The sequence below is a fragment of the Crocuta crocuta genome, unplaced genomic scaffold (genome assembly GCF_008692635.1).
Source record: "Crocuta crocuta isolate KB4526 unplaced genomic scaffold, BGI_CrCroc_1.0 scaffold429, whole genome shotgun sequence".
Classification (NCBI taxonomy): Eukaryota; Metazoa; Chordata; class Mammalia; order Carnivora; family Hyaenidae; genus Crocuta; species Crocuta crocuta.
This window is the reverse complement of record NW_027527381.1, coordinates 1,362,448-1,381,285: the sequence shown is the minus strand read 5'-3', so window position 1 is coordinate 1,381,285 and position 18,838 is coordinate 1,362,448. Positions and strand designations below refer to the sequence as shown.

Sequence of the window (18,838 nt, the reverse complement as noted above, 5' to 3'; positions counted from 1 at the left end):
AATAAAATAAAAATAAATCTGGACTAACGACATTTTAAAATGGTCCAACTATCTCTTCCATAGGTCCTTCTACCTTCCATCATCTTTAAATAAAATCATTGGTCGGCGGATCCCTCATGATTTAGCCATTATTTTGGCCATGATGATGAATCACAGTGCCAGCAGCTCTACCATGGCTGAGATGCAGACCCAACACCTGCATCAGCCCACCTCCAGACTCTTGGTTAGGGAACTCAAGAAATCCCCTTCTTTAAAGCCACAAGTCCTTTGTTGTCATCTGCATTCCTTGCAACCTCAAGCTTTCCTAACTCACTCCTAACAGAAGAAACCTACTTTAGAGCTTCAGTTTTTAAAATGAGCTTCTTCCTTAATGTAAATCAGAATGCTAATTCAGACCACAACTGGCATTCACATTCAACTCTCTGTATCAAAGCCTCTGAATCTGAAAAATCTTTCCAAAGCTTACATTTCTAAGAAAGGTTGGGCTAGAAATATATAGCCCTAAATAAAGGCATGAATAATGGGGATCTGGCTGCTGTAACTCTTCCAATGCCTATTTTTCAATTAGCTCTAAATTTACAGCCTGTATTGTTAATCTGCAGAACTAAAGATGAATCAAGTAGACTAATAACTCTCAGCTCTAAAAATTAAATTATATAAAGCATGCTAATTCATAATTATCATTCTCTGCTTGGTGGTTTTATTATTTCTGATGGAACCCAGAAGCTGTGATTAGAACAGTTTCTCCCTTTTGCATTCTGGTCACTATGCCAGTTCTTCAGAATTGTTTCTTTCCTTTAATCCTACTCCACACCTCTGCTTACCTGGAATACAGCTTTCAAAAGAGAATTAAGAAATAGTCCAACAATTTTACCAAGACTGTGGATGGAGAAGGAAGGGGAGGATACATGAGACGAAAGCAGGGTGACTTTGAAATGCCTCTCAACTTTCTCATGTCTCAGAACAAGCATATAAAAAGCAGGTTAATTTTTCTTAAAAACATAAGCTAAAAGAAAAGCATGTATGTTTTTAAACCTGCTGAATATTTCACACTTTGATAGGGAGGGAAAACAGAGAGCGGCAGTGAGGACAGGAGGAAGGAAAGGTGAGAGAAGAAAATCTAACAATAAAAAGTTTTTAAAAAATTAAGCCTTAAAGCTGTAAAACATTGCAATTCATACTAGAAACACAGAATTATGTTAAAAACAACAGCCCATCTTTCAGGTGAACATGGTGTTTTTTAAAACAAGGATCAGTGATCTTAGAACTTAAGCAATGATCCTGAGCCTTGAGTAAGATTTAAAAATAACCAGGGATCTTTGTGAATATCTTGGAAGCTTAAGATACAATATCTTGTTGAATTTCATTCATAAGCTGCAAATTTATTTTTAGTATGTGCATTGGATATCATGTTTGTGAACACATAGCAATTATCCAAATTATGCCAAGAATAAAGAAATTTTCTCTAACAACAGTTTATTTTAAAAGTCACCTTTTAATAGGAGGCAGATACATACTTAGAAATTTAAGGCTATTTTCTTTGCTGTTTTTCTATGACACACTGTTAAGCTTTTAATTTTAGTGAGTGTATTTTTCCTTTCTATATGCTTATTATACAAATTTGCCTTGTCTTTGGTACTGTCCTGTTTTTTCCATTGAAGTTTCTACTTCTTGTAAAATTGTGTCAATCATTTTAAACATAGGTATTTTACAGTATGCTTAAGACTGCTCAACACTGTGCAACACTTGAGCTTCTATTTATTTATCTTGTTTCTTGTGCTACTGATTCTCTTTTTTGTTGCTTATTTTCTCCTATGGTCTGTCAGCTTTTACTATGAGTTTCTTTTTCCTCCTTCTTACTCTACAGAAGTTTGATATGCCCCAAATTGTGAGAGTGTTCTATAGGGCAGTTTTTGCTTGCTTCTCCCAGAAACTTAAGGATTTTAATCATCCTGGACTAAAATTCATATTAGTTTTTGTGCAGCTTTTGGCTCCATATCATGTGATAGTGTAAATCTGGAGTTTCTATTTCTCATGGGTACCTTTTTAATTCTTTTTCTTCCAAGTTCTAGGGAAGTGTTATTCTGTGCATTGTTTTCTGGGCTGGTGAACGGTTATTCTTGTCTTCCTTTAGAGACAGGGTGATGCTTTATCTAGTATTTCCATGCATCTGTAGAAAGAGCGCTCCCATCTAGGTCAGCCTAGACCTCCTGAGTATCCCAAGTTCCTTTGATTATCCTTTCTCAATAGTATTCTGGCCGCTAGCCCCTTTATAAATACAGGAAGGCTTGGTTTTGTAGATTAAAGATCTGAAGTTTTTATAATCTGTGGTAAGCGTTACTTCTTTGTATGGTACACAGCATGGGGCTCATGTTCAGGCCTGGCCACTCACCAGCTTCCTGACCTTGGGCAAGTTAATTAAACCTCACAGAGCACAGTTCAGTCATCAGCAATTTGGGAGTGACACTGATAACATCACATGAGGAGTAAAGGATGTAGGTGTATGAAAAGCTCCTCGTCAATTATTTGTTATTCTCCTATTCTGTTCTTCAAGCCCAAACTCTACCTTTCGTCTGCTTTTTTTGGTTTCTAACGCCTCCTGAGGAAGGTCTTGAACTTAATAGTACTTTAAACATTTTACATCCTGGGTACTGAGAAAGGTAGTCTGTATCTCTTCCTCCTATTATACATGCTATACTTTTGAAGCCAAACTCTTCCTCAGAAAGTAGGACTCTTAAAAAGCCATGTTTTTAGCTTACCTTTGGCTTTGGATTCCCAGTCACTCTGCATGTGAAAGTTATAGGCATTCCCTCAAAGATCTTGTAATGTTTCAGCTTCATCTCAAAGAACGGTGCCACTCCATTTTCCACAGGTGTGTCCCCATATTGGACGTCATCACCTGATTCATCCACAGGGGACCTTTCTAGCCTGTACTCGATTTCACTGATGAGTCTCTGTTCACAGCTGGAGACTTTATATTCCTACATCAGGTAAAAATAAAGGTCACATTCGCAACATCAGTGTCTTGTGGTATAGTGTGTCTCATGAGTCTTACCCTCCCCTCCAATAAGGCACTCAAAAGACAGTGATATTTTTACCATGGAGCTTAAAAACAAGTCTGAGCCCAACTCAGTTCCATATAAAACAAAAAACATCTGGAAGTAAGTATATATGATATTTCAAATTGTCTTCAAGTCTTATCATTCTCCTCCCCCCAAAAACTATGAAGATGATTTCTTTCTCTCTTCTCTTGGGGGGTGTGGGGAAAGAAAGAAAAAGGCAACAGCTTTATATTCTTAAACTGTTCATAAGAATAAAACCTGATGGAACACTGATTTCTTTCTGTAGAGTAGAAGCTGATGCAGGGAGGTGCAGCTCTTCAGAAGGATAACAGTACATGTGGCAAGCAGCTGCATTATCACATAGCATTTTATCAAATGAATGATGGGAAAATGACATTTCTTTCACTCATAACAATCCTCAGCCGCATAGCCTCTGAACTCCTCCTTCTGTGTGCAGCTATTAGGAACTATTCTCCACCAAAGTTACAAAGAACAATGGGATTGGCAGTCCAGTCAAAATTGTAATTAAAAAGACAAAAACAAAGTACCCATCAACATCTTATGGTGATTAAGGTGGATCCTACAGTTCTCTTGCTTACAAAGTACACTGAAGACAAGGCAGCCCATTAGAAAATACTCTCTATTTAATATAAATAAAAGATGTTTCAACGAGGTTTTCCTTAAAGAAGTTACTCAGCCTTTAAAAAACAGTTTGTTGTCTTGAGGGAAGAAATACAACAGTATGAACAAAACTGCAAATGAGTTGTTTTGTTTTAATTAATATCAAATGAGTCAGTTTAAGAACGAGCATGTTTATCCCTAGAAAGGTGTAACAAATGAGAAGCAATTTACAGTTCAGAGTATCCACTAGTGACAGAATCAAACTCAAGTTCATAAATGTATGACCAAAAAAAAAAAAAAAAAAAAAACCACACTGCAGTAATTCTGTTCATCTGATCTTAAGTAAAAATAGACACTGGTCATGGTATTTATAATTAATATGTGGCAGGACAGATAGATACACAGACAGACAAAGAAGAACAATAGAAAACAGATACAGTGAAAGACCAGAAGAAGAAGAAAGGTGAAAAGCTTATTAACCTTTTGACCATCCAGAGGACTCCCTACAGAAGCATGAGGAGACCCAATTTCCTGTAATGGTAGAAAAAAAGAAGTGAAGACTAATAACAGAATTAAGAACCTAGCAACATATCTAGTTTTAAGTGAAATTTTTGTAGTAGCAATATTTAACACAGAAAAATCTTCAGATATTAACGGCAGATCCATTTTTCAACACTTAAAAGAGTTTACTTGATCATTTAAACATGTTTTAAAAAGTTTTCTTTAATCTTGAGACTACATTTGGAAACTCCAAGCAGAAGCAGTGCAGATTATAAACCAGCTTACATCAAATCCATGCAGTAACTTTTTTGGGGGGAAACAAAAATATCATTTTAGGTTTTCTGCTGATTTAGTGACTTATAACTGTGTGTGTGAAGGAAAATAAAGACAGTTTTTCTATAGATAGTTTGCTTTGGCTAGATGTTAAGATTATAATTGGAAAATTCACTGGCTACTTCAAACAATTTCAGTGAAAATATGTCTCCCCACACAAAAGAATTTTGCATTAAAGCACAGGACAGGAAAAACAGAAAGATACTCGAAAGGAGAATAAACTGATCAACAGGAAGATATAAAGAGCAGTTCTCACTGACTGCAACAACTCCAGCGGTCACTTAACACACCTTTTGGTACATGTATGTGCTCAATAAATATTAGCTATGAGGCTGATTGATGATGCTAATACTCCTTTTATTTGACTTGCCCTCTGCTTCCCACAGAATTGGTCCCAAGAATAGTGCCCGTAAGAGTATGAGGAGAGGGGACAGAAAAATTATTATTTTTTTAAAAAGTCCAGAGGAACACAGTACCTGATTAGCTGTTTCCTCTTCTGGCTCCTGAATATTAAAAACAGTTGCACTGTCGGCACCTAGTAATCGACGAGCCATTCTTTCTTCATATGTTAACCTCTAAACAAAGTAAGTCACAAAAAATACAAAATTAGAAAAGTAACACTTATATACTGCCCCATGAAAAAGAATTGTATTTGTTCACTTTTTTAAACATTAAAAAAGTGTTTTTAAATGTTTGTTTATTTTTGAGAGACAGAAAGAGACAAAATCTGAAGCAGGCTTCAGAGTTGTTAGCATTGAGCCTAATGCAGGGCTCAAACTTAAGACCCATGAGATTATAACCTGAGCCAAAGTTGGAGGCTCAACCTACTGAGCCACTCATGTGCCCCTAAACAGTTTTTTTTTTTAAGTTTATTTATTTATTTTGAGAGAGAGAGAGAGAGAGAGAGACCGCATNTTCAGAGTTGTTAGCATTGAGCCTAATGCAGGGCTCAAACTTAAGACCCATGAGATTATAACCTGAGCCAAAGTTGGAGGCTCAACCTACTGAGCCACTCATGTGCCCCTAAACAGTTTTTTTTTTTAAGTTTATTTATTTATTTTGAGAGAGAGAGAGAGAGAGAGACCGCACGCAAATGTGAGCAAGGGAGGGGCGGGGCGGGAGAGACAGAATCCCAAGTAGGTTCCACACTGTCAGTAGTGCAGAGCCTGACAAGGGGCATGAACCCACAAACCATGAGATCATGACCTGAGCTGAAATCAAGAATCAGAGTTTAAGTGACTAAGCCACCCAGGCACCCTGAAAAAGGATTCTAAAAAATGAGTTTTGATATTTTCTGTAACTATTTTCCCTCAACCTTCAGATAGCTATATTTAAAAGGAGTCTCTTTCTTTCCCTTCCTTCAGTTGTTCAGTCTGTTACTTCTTCTGGTCTTTGTGGCTTAAAATAGTGTTGGGAGATGGGGTAACCAATCCTGAGCGACCAAATGATACAGCACAAATTTAAGGTGAATATAATAAGCAAACAAGGCAGAAACTCCTTAGGAAACATGTGTCATATACTAATCCTTAATGATAAATATATAGAAAAAAAGATATTCAAATAGCAGAATATTTTTTAAAGGAAATGTTATTTTCATAACCATCCACAAACTTCAAAAGAGCCTAGTCAGCTCCAAGCCTCTGATAAAGGACATTTTAGACCAGCTGTCAGTGATGATCCTCTGTTTTGGGGTTCTCATCTCTACCTTCCCAGGCTGTCTGTGCATGTAGGCAAATATAACAGTCCACAAGGAATGACTGCCCACAGCTGAATTAGCAAAAGGACTGTGAGAGATACTTGCCAAAGCTAATCTCCACAATTCAAGATTCTACTCAGATGCAGATTGCTTGCCCATCAGGCAGAGAAAGTGGTGATGTTTTTGCATCTAGCAGCCAGTACTCTGGATCCAGCCAAAACATATTCACTGGGCCATTCTTATGCCAACGTTTTTGTTCTGTCTAGTGGGCTGTTTCCTGCTTTTGAGTGTTGGCCCTAAAATGCCTTAGAATTAACAGGTCTAGGAGGGACTTTCAGAGACCCTCTGTCCCATGAAGGGCATTTTACAAACAAGTGTTTGAATCAAAATAGAGAATAATTAGTAAGACAGAATCTTAAAAAAAAGAATACACAAAGTTATTTCAGTAAGCTTCCAAACTTCTGAGCACTGATGCAAATTCTATTGGAAACTCTATAATCAGGAAAATATGTCGAATAAATTTACAGTTTCCAGTAATTGCTGGTTCTAGTCCCAGCTGAAACCGGGAAGTGAAACAAGTCCGTGCCAGATGACAAATAATCCTGAAGTTCAATTATTTCACTGACTAAAGAAGAGGCAGAAGACAAGAAGAGGTAGAGGCAGGTGTTTAGTGCATGGGCTGTCTCAGTCCACTATATTATTATTTAAATTAATTTTCTCACATCTGTTAAAGAATCATTGAATTCAGTTTTCAAAGAGAGTTTTTTTTAAATACCTGTTCTCTTAAATGCCTTCCTACTGTTTTCATGGAGAACTGTAGCCACATCAAAGGTAGGACTGGAATATTTTCCACGCTGTTCCTTATGAGCAGATACATCAACTATTGATACCTAGTTCTTTACCAGAATGCACTTGCTACCATTAAAAGCCAGAATTACTTGAGTTTTGTTTCTAAACCACTAGGCTATCTAGCTAGCCAAGCCCTGTCTACAGAGGCCAAAAATAAGTAACAGAGTAATATGCAACGCTAGAAAAAAGTTATCCTTTTAAACTCCCAAATGTGGAAATCGATGGAACTTGTACACAGTATGATATCACATCTTATAGAAAGAAGTCTTAAGACTTTTTAACCAAGAGAATCTTAGTCCATGAGGAATATTTAAACAAAGGTCCAGAGAACTCAAAAAACTGGAGAAATGCCTTTACCTGGTTTTAATAAGTTCCCATAAGTATGTTTTAATCTTTCAAAGGCTTTAGTTGACAGAGGAGAGGAAGCTTTCTGTGTGTGTGTATTTACACGTGCAATTACTTATTTCAGGGAGAAAGTATTTTCCCTTTGTGAAAATCTTGTATTAATGAAATAAATGACTAACACTAGATCTCATTAAAATTTTAATCTTCCTGAACTCAGATTAGGATGCCCTAATAACTAAAAGCAGCATTTGGCACCCTTCTTCTATCCTCCACCTTTCTAATCAAATATGGTCTATTCTCACATTTTTATTTATCAATGTGTGATAATTAAAATTCCTGGAAAACATGTTTAACATACACAGATTTCTCCCCTGAAAAAGGTATCTGAGAGGGAGATTTTATACAAAGAGGCCCTTTTCTTCTACTTAAGAGCTGGGCAAATTTTTTCAATGGCAATTCTAAAATAAAGGTACAAACGGCTCCTTTCCTTCACCTGGGAAATCTTATTTGCGAGACTGTTCTTCCTGTCCCCTTAAAAATACTTGGATGTGGTAAGAGGAGGGTCAGTATAAAACAAAAAAACAACTGAAGAGGCAGCATTTAAGTCCAATGGAGGAAACATCATGTGTGTGTGTGTGTGTGTGTGTGTGTGTATAATAACATATATACATATATAATTTTTTTTAACACTTATTTATTTTTGAGAGAGAGACAGAGCTTGAGGTGAGCAGGGGAGGGGCAGAGAAAGAGGGAGTCACAGAATCCGAAGCAGCCTCCAGGCTATGAGCTATCAGCACAGAGCCCAACACAGGGCTCGAACTCATGAATTTTGTGATCATAATCTGAGCTGAAGTTGAACGTTCAACTGACTGAGCCACTTAGTCAATTGTTTTTTTGTTTTTTTTTTTTTAACCAAATCTACTGTACAGATACTATACTAAATCTACTCTACAATTCTGCACTCTTAAAATGTAATTCTTTTTTTTTCCTTTAATTTAGTTGCCTGGCTTTGACAAACTAGAACAAAATTGTGGAACAAACATTACTCCTTCAGATTACCAAATCATTACCTACTTATGGTCTAGTAGGACAGTACTGGACTTCAGGGGTTGTTTCCTTGGTAAAAATACTTTTTTCTGTAGAAGCAGAACATGTCTTAGAGTCCAGATTCTCCTTTTGGTAGATACAGATCACTCCAGAGCACACTTTCCCCCTCCTACCCAGCCCAGATCCATTCCTTTTTCTTTGTAATGTTGCAAGTCCTCCTTTGTTTTACTCCCCACCTTAAAATCAGCCCTTCCTCTTTATCTCCAACTTGCTATTTTCACTCCCAGAATGTTTTTCATGAATAGGAGGAAACAGTGAAGGCTGAGTAGAGGGAAGCCTTTCTACTTTCCTCCCTTTCCCCAGATTCAGACCATAATGCTAAGAAGAACACTGAGGTTTATGGGTAATGAAATCATTTTATGGATAGATTGTAAGAACCTAAGTGAGTGAAGAGCTCTCTGATGTGGGTAGCTAATATTCCAAGTTCAAGCCCCAAATCCATCTCTCCGTACCGGCTGGCCGTTGTTCAGGAGGTCCTCCTTGAAGCGAAGTTTTCGTTCCAGGTCTTGAATGACAGCATCCTTTGTGCCTTGAATCTCCTCATCAGAAGCTATTCGAGCAGTTCTATTGACCTTCTTTGGAAATCCCCTGTTAAGATAAAAGCACAAGGCAATATAGTCAGTTGTCAGGCATTCAAGCTCAACAAGACAGTACAATGTGTCAATGTATCCCACTCTTTTCTAATGTTACATCTATTCCAACTAATTATGGAAAGAACCATGAAAGCTGCTTGCGGTGTTCAGGTAACACTAATTGGAACCGGCTTTCAGAGAAACTGGAAATGCCTTAGGGAGTGTGTCTCAGTGGTCAGATACATGCCAAGGATAGGGCAAGCCTGTGTTTTGGTCCCAGGGAGGCAGCAATGTAAAGTGAAAAGACAATGATTTGTAATCAGAGGTTTAAAATCTGGCCTTGCCTTGTATTAGGTTTGTAACTTTGGATAGTTTAACATTTCTTATAAACAAACATAAAAATATATACCATATATGGCTATTGAGAAGATTTCAAAGAGAACATATTTCTTTCATACTTTCAGAAGTTCAGTCCTTCTAATCCTTTGTAATCAATGTATTCAACAACAGTGCCCAGCTCATTCTAAGCAAATATTGTTACCTTCCCTTCTATCCTAATTTGATTAGAGGAGGCCAAATGTTATAAAAGGTCTGTTTTATACTAACGGGCCCTGGAAGGTCTGCCGGTCCTACTCTGCCTGGTACACCCCAAGACTCCTAAGCCTCCCAGAGAGCCTAGGGCTGTTAGATAGGTGATACCTCAGAGCTTTTCTTTCTAAGGGCAGCAACAACATGTGGGTCAGGTGAGCCAAGGGTCACCGGTGCTGGACGCTTGATGGCTGGGCTATCACTTTTGTTGGTGCCTTAAGTAATTTGCTCCCCACTTCTCTTCCTTTGCCCTCACAGAGCTGTGGGTAAAGATGCAAGAGAAAGAGGGGCACCCGGATGACTCCGTTGGTTAAGCATCCGACTTCAGTTCAGGTCATGATCTTGCAGCTCATGAGTTCCAGCCCTGAGTCAGACTCTGCTGACAGCTCAGAACACGGAGCCTGTTTCAGATTCTCTCTCTGCCTCTGCTGCCCCTCCCCTGCTTGCTGTCTGTCTCTCTCTCAAATATATAAAATAAGATGCAAGAGAATACTATACGACAGTGAAAACGAATGACCTGTAGTTACCCATATCACCAAAGCTGAATTCTAAAAACATAATGTCAAGTTAAAAAAAAAAAAAGCCAGGTTGAAGAATACATAAAATATGCTTCCAATTATAAACAGGCAAAAGCTAAGCAGTCTTCTGTCAAGGCAGGGGTTCTTAAAGGGTGGTCCCTGGCCAGCGGCCTCTGTGTCACCTGAGAAACTATTAGAAATACAGGCTTTTGGACTCACTCCACACCTACGGAGTTAGAAACTCTGGGGTTAGGGTCCAGCAATCTGTGTTTTTACAAGCCCTCTAGGTGATTCTGATTCCTAAAAAAGTTTGAGAAATAAACTTAGGGAAATATACATATATAAACTATTAAGACAAGTAAGACAAGGATTAACTCTGAAATTCAGGGTAGTGTTCTCTCTTAGGGATAGTTGTGGATTCGACTGGGGAAGGGCACGTAGGGAGCCTTCAAAGACACTAGAAACAGGTATGACTTATTATTATTATCCTTTTAGACTATATATATACACTGTATATGCTTCCTTATTTATGTTTTATGATAAGACATTTCTAAGTTAAAAAAAAAAAGGTTACTGCAAATGAATCAAGGCATCCTGTGCCTGATACCACTTTACTGATATGGTAGAAAGCACTAGTAAGGTTGAGGATGTAATTTAACATTGAAGTTCACCAAACCCTCTGCTTCTCACCATTTCATTCCGAAATGCTGGGAACAAGCCAAGCACTAAATATGCAAGAGAAAACATGAGCATCCTGCAACAGCTGTGTACTCAGCCCTCATCGGTAATACCTGGAACCCTGAGGCCTAGGCTCCTCCTGTCTCTTCCCCTTTGTTTCCTTGCTGAACTTCCCCTGAGTTTGCTGGGTGTTCACTCTTCAATGTGCTTAGAGAAGGTGACCACCTCCCCACACTCAGGGGTGACTGACCTGAGTTAATATGAGTGGTCTCAATCTCCTAGACTGTGATAGTGTAGCCAGAGACATGTGATGGAGCCCTGGCCAGTGAGGCTGGGGCAATGAGAGTGGGAGAGGGGAGGTGCTCTGGCTAAAAACTTCTCATCTCATTGCTGAAAAGAAACACACAGGAAGAAATGCCCAAAACTGTAGCAGCCATGCTGACCATGAGGGGCTAATGATGACAGCTTGCAAGGGGACCCTGGAGCCCTTAACCTGGTGGAACCGCCTGACCCCATACAGTAATAAACCATGTGCATTTAATCTACTGGTAGTTGAGTCTTCTGATACCTATAACAGAAAACATCCTGACAGCTTTTCTAGGTCCTTTCTTTCTAGTCATTTGCCCCAAAGTTCAAATGGGAGGGTGTTAAACATTGGCATTAAAGAAAAATTAAAGAGAATATTGTGATATCCTGTGTTTGAATATCAAAAAACGAGGTCAAACTTTGTTGTATCCTCCTCACCGGGAATTGATCTGAATTTTAAGGGGCTGGGCAGTGAAGCTGTGACATATTAACAACAAAAGCCATAGGAATTGTGGTTTTTAGAACCCTATAATCAGTTAACAAAAATGTGCATACTGGGCCAGCTTCCCTGAGCTGGAGCCTTTCTCCCTTCCTTTTCTCAGGACAGTGTTATCGACCTTCAGGCTTCAGTTTAATGTCTCCTTGGAAAGGAGGACCCTGACCAAGTCTACCCATGTTATATTGTACTATGTTTCTTCATAGCACCTATCAGACTTTATTAATGTATGTTCTTTAATTGTCCCTCTCTCACCATGCCTCTTTTGTTCATGACAATACCCACCAAACAGCACACCCTCCCATAACATTCATGGAATGAGTGAATGGTGCACTATCTATCTTCACTTCTGACCTCTCCCTTCCCTCCTCAGGCAAGGAAAATTATGCCAAAGCCATCTATATACTCAAACCACATGTAAAAAGTCAGGCTCAGAACAAATACAAATTACACAGTTTTGGGGGGGAAAAACGTTCTGCACCGCTTTTGGGTAAAGCCTTACATCTGAAAACTGGAAGAGGGAGGTTTTGAAGTCACCTGAAAGGCAACATTAAAGCCAGCTCTGTGTTATATCACTTATTATTGGGAACACATAGGTTCCCATTATTATTTTAAAGTTGACAACATAAACGAGTTGCACAACTAGGTGATGATGAACAGCTTCTGATGACAGAAGCTTCACTGTGTTTCTGCAGGCAGAATACACTGATACCCGTGTTCTCTGCACAAATAAGAAAGAAAGGGGCAAAGGGTGGCTATCAAGGGCAGAACAGATCACCTAAACAATAGAAACAGGGAACTGTTTTTAAAAAAGACAGCCCCAAGTCCACCTGAACAAGTAAACACCTGTCTGTTCTCAACAGAATAAGTCCTGTTGCCTAAAAAGCATTTCTCAGTATACTTGACTCTTTAAGGGACCTGAGAACACCTGCCCTGGGACGTCTCCTAGAGAAGCCATTCACCTTGGTTTGGATCCCTGCACCCAAGTATTTATTGTTTCAAAGAGTACAATTAAAACTACTCTTTGACCCAAATAAAAACCCTGATCATTTTATATTTCTCTTAACAAGGTGATTCTCTAAATGTATCAAGATCACAAGCATTAGAAGAACATTTGCTTCATCTCCATCTCCCGCTATTTTAAAGACATTTTCTTTGACTCACAGAATTTAAGGTACACGTATTTTCTTGGTTCTGAACGATTAACACTGAACTCAAACCAATCAATGGAAAGATTTTTAAACGTCTAACAATCACTGCACAAATATTTACTGAGTGTAGAGCAAGGCACAATGCTAGGCAAACATATCAATACGAATTCTGTTAAGCCTGAAACTCAATAGTTGGTTTGTAAGGTAAGCGGCTGTGTCACCTGATGACATCTTGGAATTCTAGGCAGTAGAAATTCTATACATTAAAGTGAAAAACAATAATAAAAGCTTCATCATTGTAGTCCCAACGCTATTCTATGTGACAAAGACAGCCAAATCCTAACGGGTGGCCTTTGATCTCAAGGGGCTGATAATCAAGTTGGAGAATAAATTAAGGAACAAACTATTATGTCATAGTAATTCTAGGTGCAATGGGAGTAAAAAAGGTAGAAAAGAGCACTGGCTAGAATGCAGAAGACTCTGAAAGAGGCAGTATCCAGGATCTTGAAAAATGATGCGGATGCAGACAGGGGGAGAGGAGGAGAGGAAGGAATTCTGAATCAGCATGAATAAAGGTGTAGAAGGGAGAATCTCTTATTTTTTTTACCCCCTAAAACACTGTGGCTTGAACTAGTTACTTATTTCTATGTGCCTCTGTTTCCTCCTCAGTAAAGTGTAAAATGTGGGTATTATTAGCATGTACCTCTAGGGTTATTAGGAAAATGACACGAGCTAATACATACTGAGTACTTGGATCATGCCTGGCATCCTGAGAGGGGTTCTGGGGAGGCCAACAGAAACTACTCAGTATGCAAGTGAGTCCCAGAGACGAAACTGGCCAGGGGAATAGAATGAAAGACAGAAAGGAGTTTAAAAAGATGCCAAGAACGCTTGACTGGATTCCAAAAAGGTGCAAATAACCTTTATTGATTGGCTTTTCAGTGTTCAGCTGTGTTCTAAGTGCCAGCAATACCATACTGAACACCATGTTTGTTTTCCTGTAAAACTAAGAGACTGTGCTCAGAAAAATTATATTCTATGGTGGGGATGGCAGCGAGAGAAAGGAAATAGAGGAGGGAAAGGAAGGGCATAGCAGGAGGTGGTAAGTGTCACAAAGGGAAGGGAGTGTGAGTGGATGACTGTCTTACACAGTGTGGTCAGTCACAGATCCGATGAGGTGACAGAGCCATTGAGGCCCAAGTGACAGTGTGCTTTCCCTACAGGGAAAGCAAGGCGGTGCAAAGCTCTCACGGCCTGAATGAGCCTGGCAGGGTCAACAAGGGATTGTGAACCCTGAGGAAGGAGGGATAGGATAGACACTATTTCTCGCCCTTGTTTTAATACGGAACCTTTACTTTTTTTCAGAGAGTATCTCATTTAGACTGACATAATTCAGAAAACACTCAGCAACCGTGTTAAAAACTGAGCATAGAGTTAAGGGTTAGTATATAAAGTTAAAGTAGAGAAGAAAAATCGTTGCAAGTTTTTGAGGCAGAGCTTCGGCAACTGAGTTTGTTTTCCTGTAAGACGAATTCTGTGTTAGAGCCTAATGTAAAATGGCTGTGGCTAGTTCTCCCAAATGGAACCACTTTTGATAAATGATGAGCAGCAACTCATTAGGAAATTTTAACAAGAGTATTTGATGACAAAGAGATGATCTCCTTTCATGATGGTTTGTACAATTAAAAAATAAAAATGCTTAAATGCTTATTCAACGTAAACTGTTACTAAAACCAGAACTCTTCACAAAAACTGATCCTCAGAAGCAAATCTTAACCAGTAAACAATTCATGCAAGCCTCCCACACTAAATATAAATACCTCAGTGTATACATGATTCAGCCCAACTGGGCAAAAAATATTACTGATCTGTTTACTCTAGCTTCAACAGTAAGTCACTTATTTTTAAAATAATATTCATGTGGTTGGGGGTAAAAACAACTTAAACATATACACATGCATCTGGAAGGTAAAATCTTCCCGATTCAAATACCACCAAATCCTGGGAGGTTTTCTTTCATTTTCTTTTCTTCTTGGCTACTGAATAATCTTGACAGCATTCTGCCCTTGATACAACTTCTGGAAGTCCTCTAATTCGCCTCTTCTCATATTCAATATCTAAGAGTAGCTAAACTCCACAACGGTTCAGAGGAAGCAGAATTGTTAACTTGTTGGCATTTAGGTGTCCCTCATATCCAAGGATGTAATGTATACATTAATATACAAAAGAGCCCAACATACCCAAACTGAGTTTTTGTAGATCTGTTCTATTTTTTGTTACTGAATTCTATGACAGCTAAGCCCAAGCTGTTAGAGTGCACATGGATAACTTGAGCTCTTACCTAAAGGAAAATAGGTGACGTTATAAAAATATTAAGTTCTCTTCACATTACCTTTTGGGTTCTCTAAAGGACATACTGACACACGTGTGTTTGCTATACCTACTCAGTGCAGAGCCATCTGAGATGAGCAGGTCTGATTCTGACCTGTTCCCGGGGCAGACATTTCAGCAGAGTCTTCATCAGTCACAGCAGAGCCTGAGACCTCGCCTACTAATTTGCTAGGAAATACTTGCTCAGAATTGGATGCAACTTTCTGTGCAATCCTCTAGGATACTAGACACTAATGAACCCAATAATGAGACTCTGGGAAGTTCCTCAGCCCCTTTGGGCCTCTGCCTCTGATGGGGATCAAGGCCCCCTATCTGTTTCCTGCAAGGCGGGAGAAAGACAGGAATGAGATAATGTCTGCAGAGTCCAATGTGGCTTTTGTCTTTTCTGTTATACTGTCTTGACTTGAAAACTGCCCAAAATACAAATAAATCTTTACAAACGGTTTCTTAAGACTTAGGGGACTTTGTTTTGTTGGTCTGCAGCAGTTTTCTTTAATCAAGAAATAGCAGACATCAGATTTAACTGAGATCAACCTGGACAATACAGGCAAGGCTAAGTCACTCCCTCTTTGCTTAGGCTGCTTCCAGAACCTGGGGACTCGCTTCACCTCTTGGCGACCTCATCTTACATGTAGAGTGAGGACAGTGTCCTCACCAACCTGTTTCTTATTATAAATCAGGGAGAAAGAGAAGGACAATGAGATAATGTCTGTAAAGAGCTGGGCACCTACCGAATAAAAGCTCTTATTGACACATGCTTTAACCTTAGACAAACATGGGGTATCACTTCAAACCAAAGGCCTCCTTCTATAAAGGAAGCAACTGAGAGTAGGAAACAGTGAAGCACTGTGGCTATATGGCACTCCCTTATGAGAATACATTCTAAGAATGTGAACATGGGCAAAAAATGCAGTGCCAACCAGTGCCAATCTTGTTCTCGGGGACAGTTCTGATCTGATTCACCTGGAGACCTGGTACAGCCGCTCAGAGACCAGCAGAGACAGACTGGCTACACTATTCCTGGGGGGGCATTCCCGAGACCTCTGGATTCCCCCCATCTCCAGGGGCTGATTTACTGTGTCAAGGAAGAGGGTTACAGCAGTGGAAGCTGTAAAACTAACTATCAGCAAATGTGAGGGGAGTAGAATACACTAATTTTATCAAAGCACAAACAGGCTTGTTTCTAAGACTTCTTTTCTCACTGCCTCCATCTGAAAGATTTAGTCAGCCTAACATTTGTGTCTGTCAACAGCTTTGAGAAGCTGCCGGTGACCCCAGTAACCCTGGGGAAGAATAGAGCTGTTTGAAGAAAGGAAGGCACCAGGGGAGCTGGATGTGCAGAAGTTCCCAAATCACAATCAGCCAACAACCAAGTACTGTTGTTGCGCGTCTGACCGCAGCCCACTGTCACTGGCCTTTTCGACCTTGTGGTCTATCAGTGGCATCCAAAGCCTTTGTTTCCTGACTTGACCTCTGCTACACAGACATGTGAGAAACAGAGCCTTATCTCCACAGACTATTTAAAAACTTGTCCATGACCTTTCCCGAATTAAAACAAAGACAATGCTAAGCACACAAACAGAATAAAACAACTAATATGCAACTGATGATTAAGAAAACTAAGTTAAGTGACATTTATATGTAAGATTTTGGTAAAACAAGGCAGGCAAAAAAAAAAAAAATTACCGTACTTCTGCTTACTGAATCATGTGTAATCACTGGCACTTGATAAATATGGCAAAACCATTCAACTTGAGAAATCATACATATAAGCGAAACTGATTTGCTATCAAAAATCACAAATTCCCAGTGAAGTATAAGTGAAAGTAATTTAAAAGATTCCTTTGACAACAGCTTGACAGTTCTCACAAGTTCAAGGATGTCAGACATTGGGTCTTCAGCAAATCATCTGGATTACTGTGAAGGATAAACAGCTACTTTTCATTTTTAATTCAGAATACAAATAAGGGATCCCACAAAATACCAGAGGAAAAAACATGTTCCAAAAGTCACATGTATCCAACCAGAAGAATGGATTCTTCAGGTATGTGTGATTTATTAGCAAAAGGAAAAATTCCTGGAAGACGAAGAGTAACTGGATAATAACGGCTTATTGGACTGGCACAGAGCTAAAAATCTGCAGCCTGGTATTGCCACTTATCTATGGTGCCACAGTGTCTATCTTTGCATACAGTTTTCCATAGGGCCCACAGAATTAGCATGGCTTCCCCATTAATTTTTTTAAAATGGCAGGAGCTGCTAGATATTTTAGTGGTAACAATTACACAATATTTTGCTCCATAAAATTAATAATGGTGATACATGCTGATAAGAAACAAATGTTTCTATTACTTTAGGTAAGCTTTTAAAATTGCATATTGTCTTAAGAGAACTTCAAAGATCTGAATAAATTATTATTTCTACTTAAGATGATAAAAGACATGACAACCCAACACCTTTGAGTTGAAATATTGCACTGATGAGTGCTTATCTTCCTGCGAAGCAAGATTTGGTATCATTTCCTAGTAAGAGGGACAAAACAGTGTCCTGCAACAAACTCCCACTTTTGGAATCTCACAGTGAACTTCTTTGTGGCAAGATAATACTTCATTTCCTAGCAGCGAAATAAAAGAAAACAGAAGAGTAGGAGAGAAAAACAAGTTTTCTCAGGCAACTGACTCACTCAACTTTCAGGAGAAGCCCATTATCACCACATTACTATACAAACTCTTCTCCTTTATTCTATTTATTTACATACTCATTTGACTGAGGTTTTTCCAATAAAGATTTGAGAAGAAGCCAGATTTCAAATATAGAATTCATGTAGTCAACATTTAGAAAGTGCTTATCAAAACGTGATATTGCTAACTAAAGCTCCTCTATACACCCTGTCAAAGTCATACACAGCAATGCTCATCTCTAAAGTGGTGTTCGTACATCCCAGAATGGAAAACGTTTTCATATGAATGAAAAGAACCTGCATTAAGCTCTTCTCATTCTTTTTTTTTGGGGGGGGGCGGGGTACTGAGTGCTAGCATGAAGAGAGGAGGGGCAGAGGAAGGGAGAGAATCTTAAGCAGGCTCCACCCCAGCATGGAGCCCAACACAGAGCTCCATCTCATGTGCATGAGATGGTGATCTGAGCCGAAATCAAGGGTCGGACAGTTAACCGACTGAGCCACCCAAAGGGTGTCCCTCATTTTATTCTTTAGTAGGGTTTCCTTCTCTCTCTGAACAATACTGGGATTCTGGTAGACTCTGAGGTAGGATCTGAGTTTATTTCAAAGATGTGGGAAATGGCTTGACCTTTGCCGATGTGTCCTTGTTATACTCTTCAGTGAAATGGGCGTGTGCTATCAGGAAGAGTATGTGCCAAACACCTGTATACTTCTTTTCAAGGCTTTCTTGTACTCTTGTACAAGAGCAGCTTCTGAGGAGAGCCTTGTATTGTTTAATGCGGAAGAGAAAGCACTGACTTGGTAAGGTAGCTACGCAAGAAGAGTTTGGTAAAGTTGCTGCGGTAAGAATTAAACAGCGGTGGGAAGGAAATTCGTGAAGCTGGCCCAGCGGCGCCCCCGCCTCGGGGGGCGGGGCGAGCGGGGGCCTGGGGCTGTCACTCACCCAG

General features: G+C 39.3%; 1 protein-coding gene across 2 annotated transcripts in view; it reads right to left on the bottom strand.

The window, feature by feature from the left end:
• The window catches only part of PALLD (palladin, cytoskeletal associated protein), a 378,381-nt gene that overhangs the window by 20,165 nt on the left and 339,378 nt on the right, over positions 1–18,838 (bottom strand). Inside the window, exons 10-13 of one of the 2 annotated variants that reach the window (XM_077772316.1) lie at positions 8,967–9,102; positions 4,994–5,092; positions 4,164–4,214; positions 2,760–2,981 (exon numbers count right to left, since the gene is read on the bottom strand). In XM_077772316.1, coding sequence (XP_077628442.1) covers positions 2,760–2,981; positions 4,164–4,214; positions 4,994–5,092; positions 8,967–9,102 — 508 coding nt within the window. The remainder of the gene's footprint in view (positions 1–2,759; positions 2,982–4,163; positions 4,215–4,993; positions 5,093–8,966; positions 9,103–18,838) is intronic. The other variant, XM_077772386.1, reaches the window with a different exon arrangement.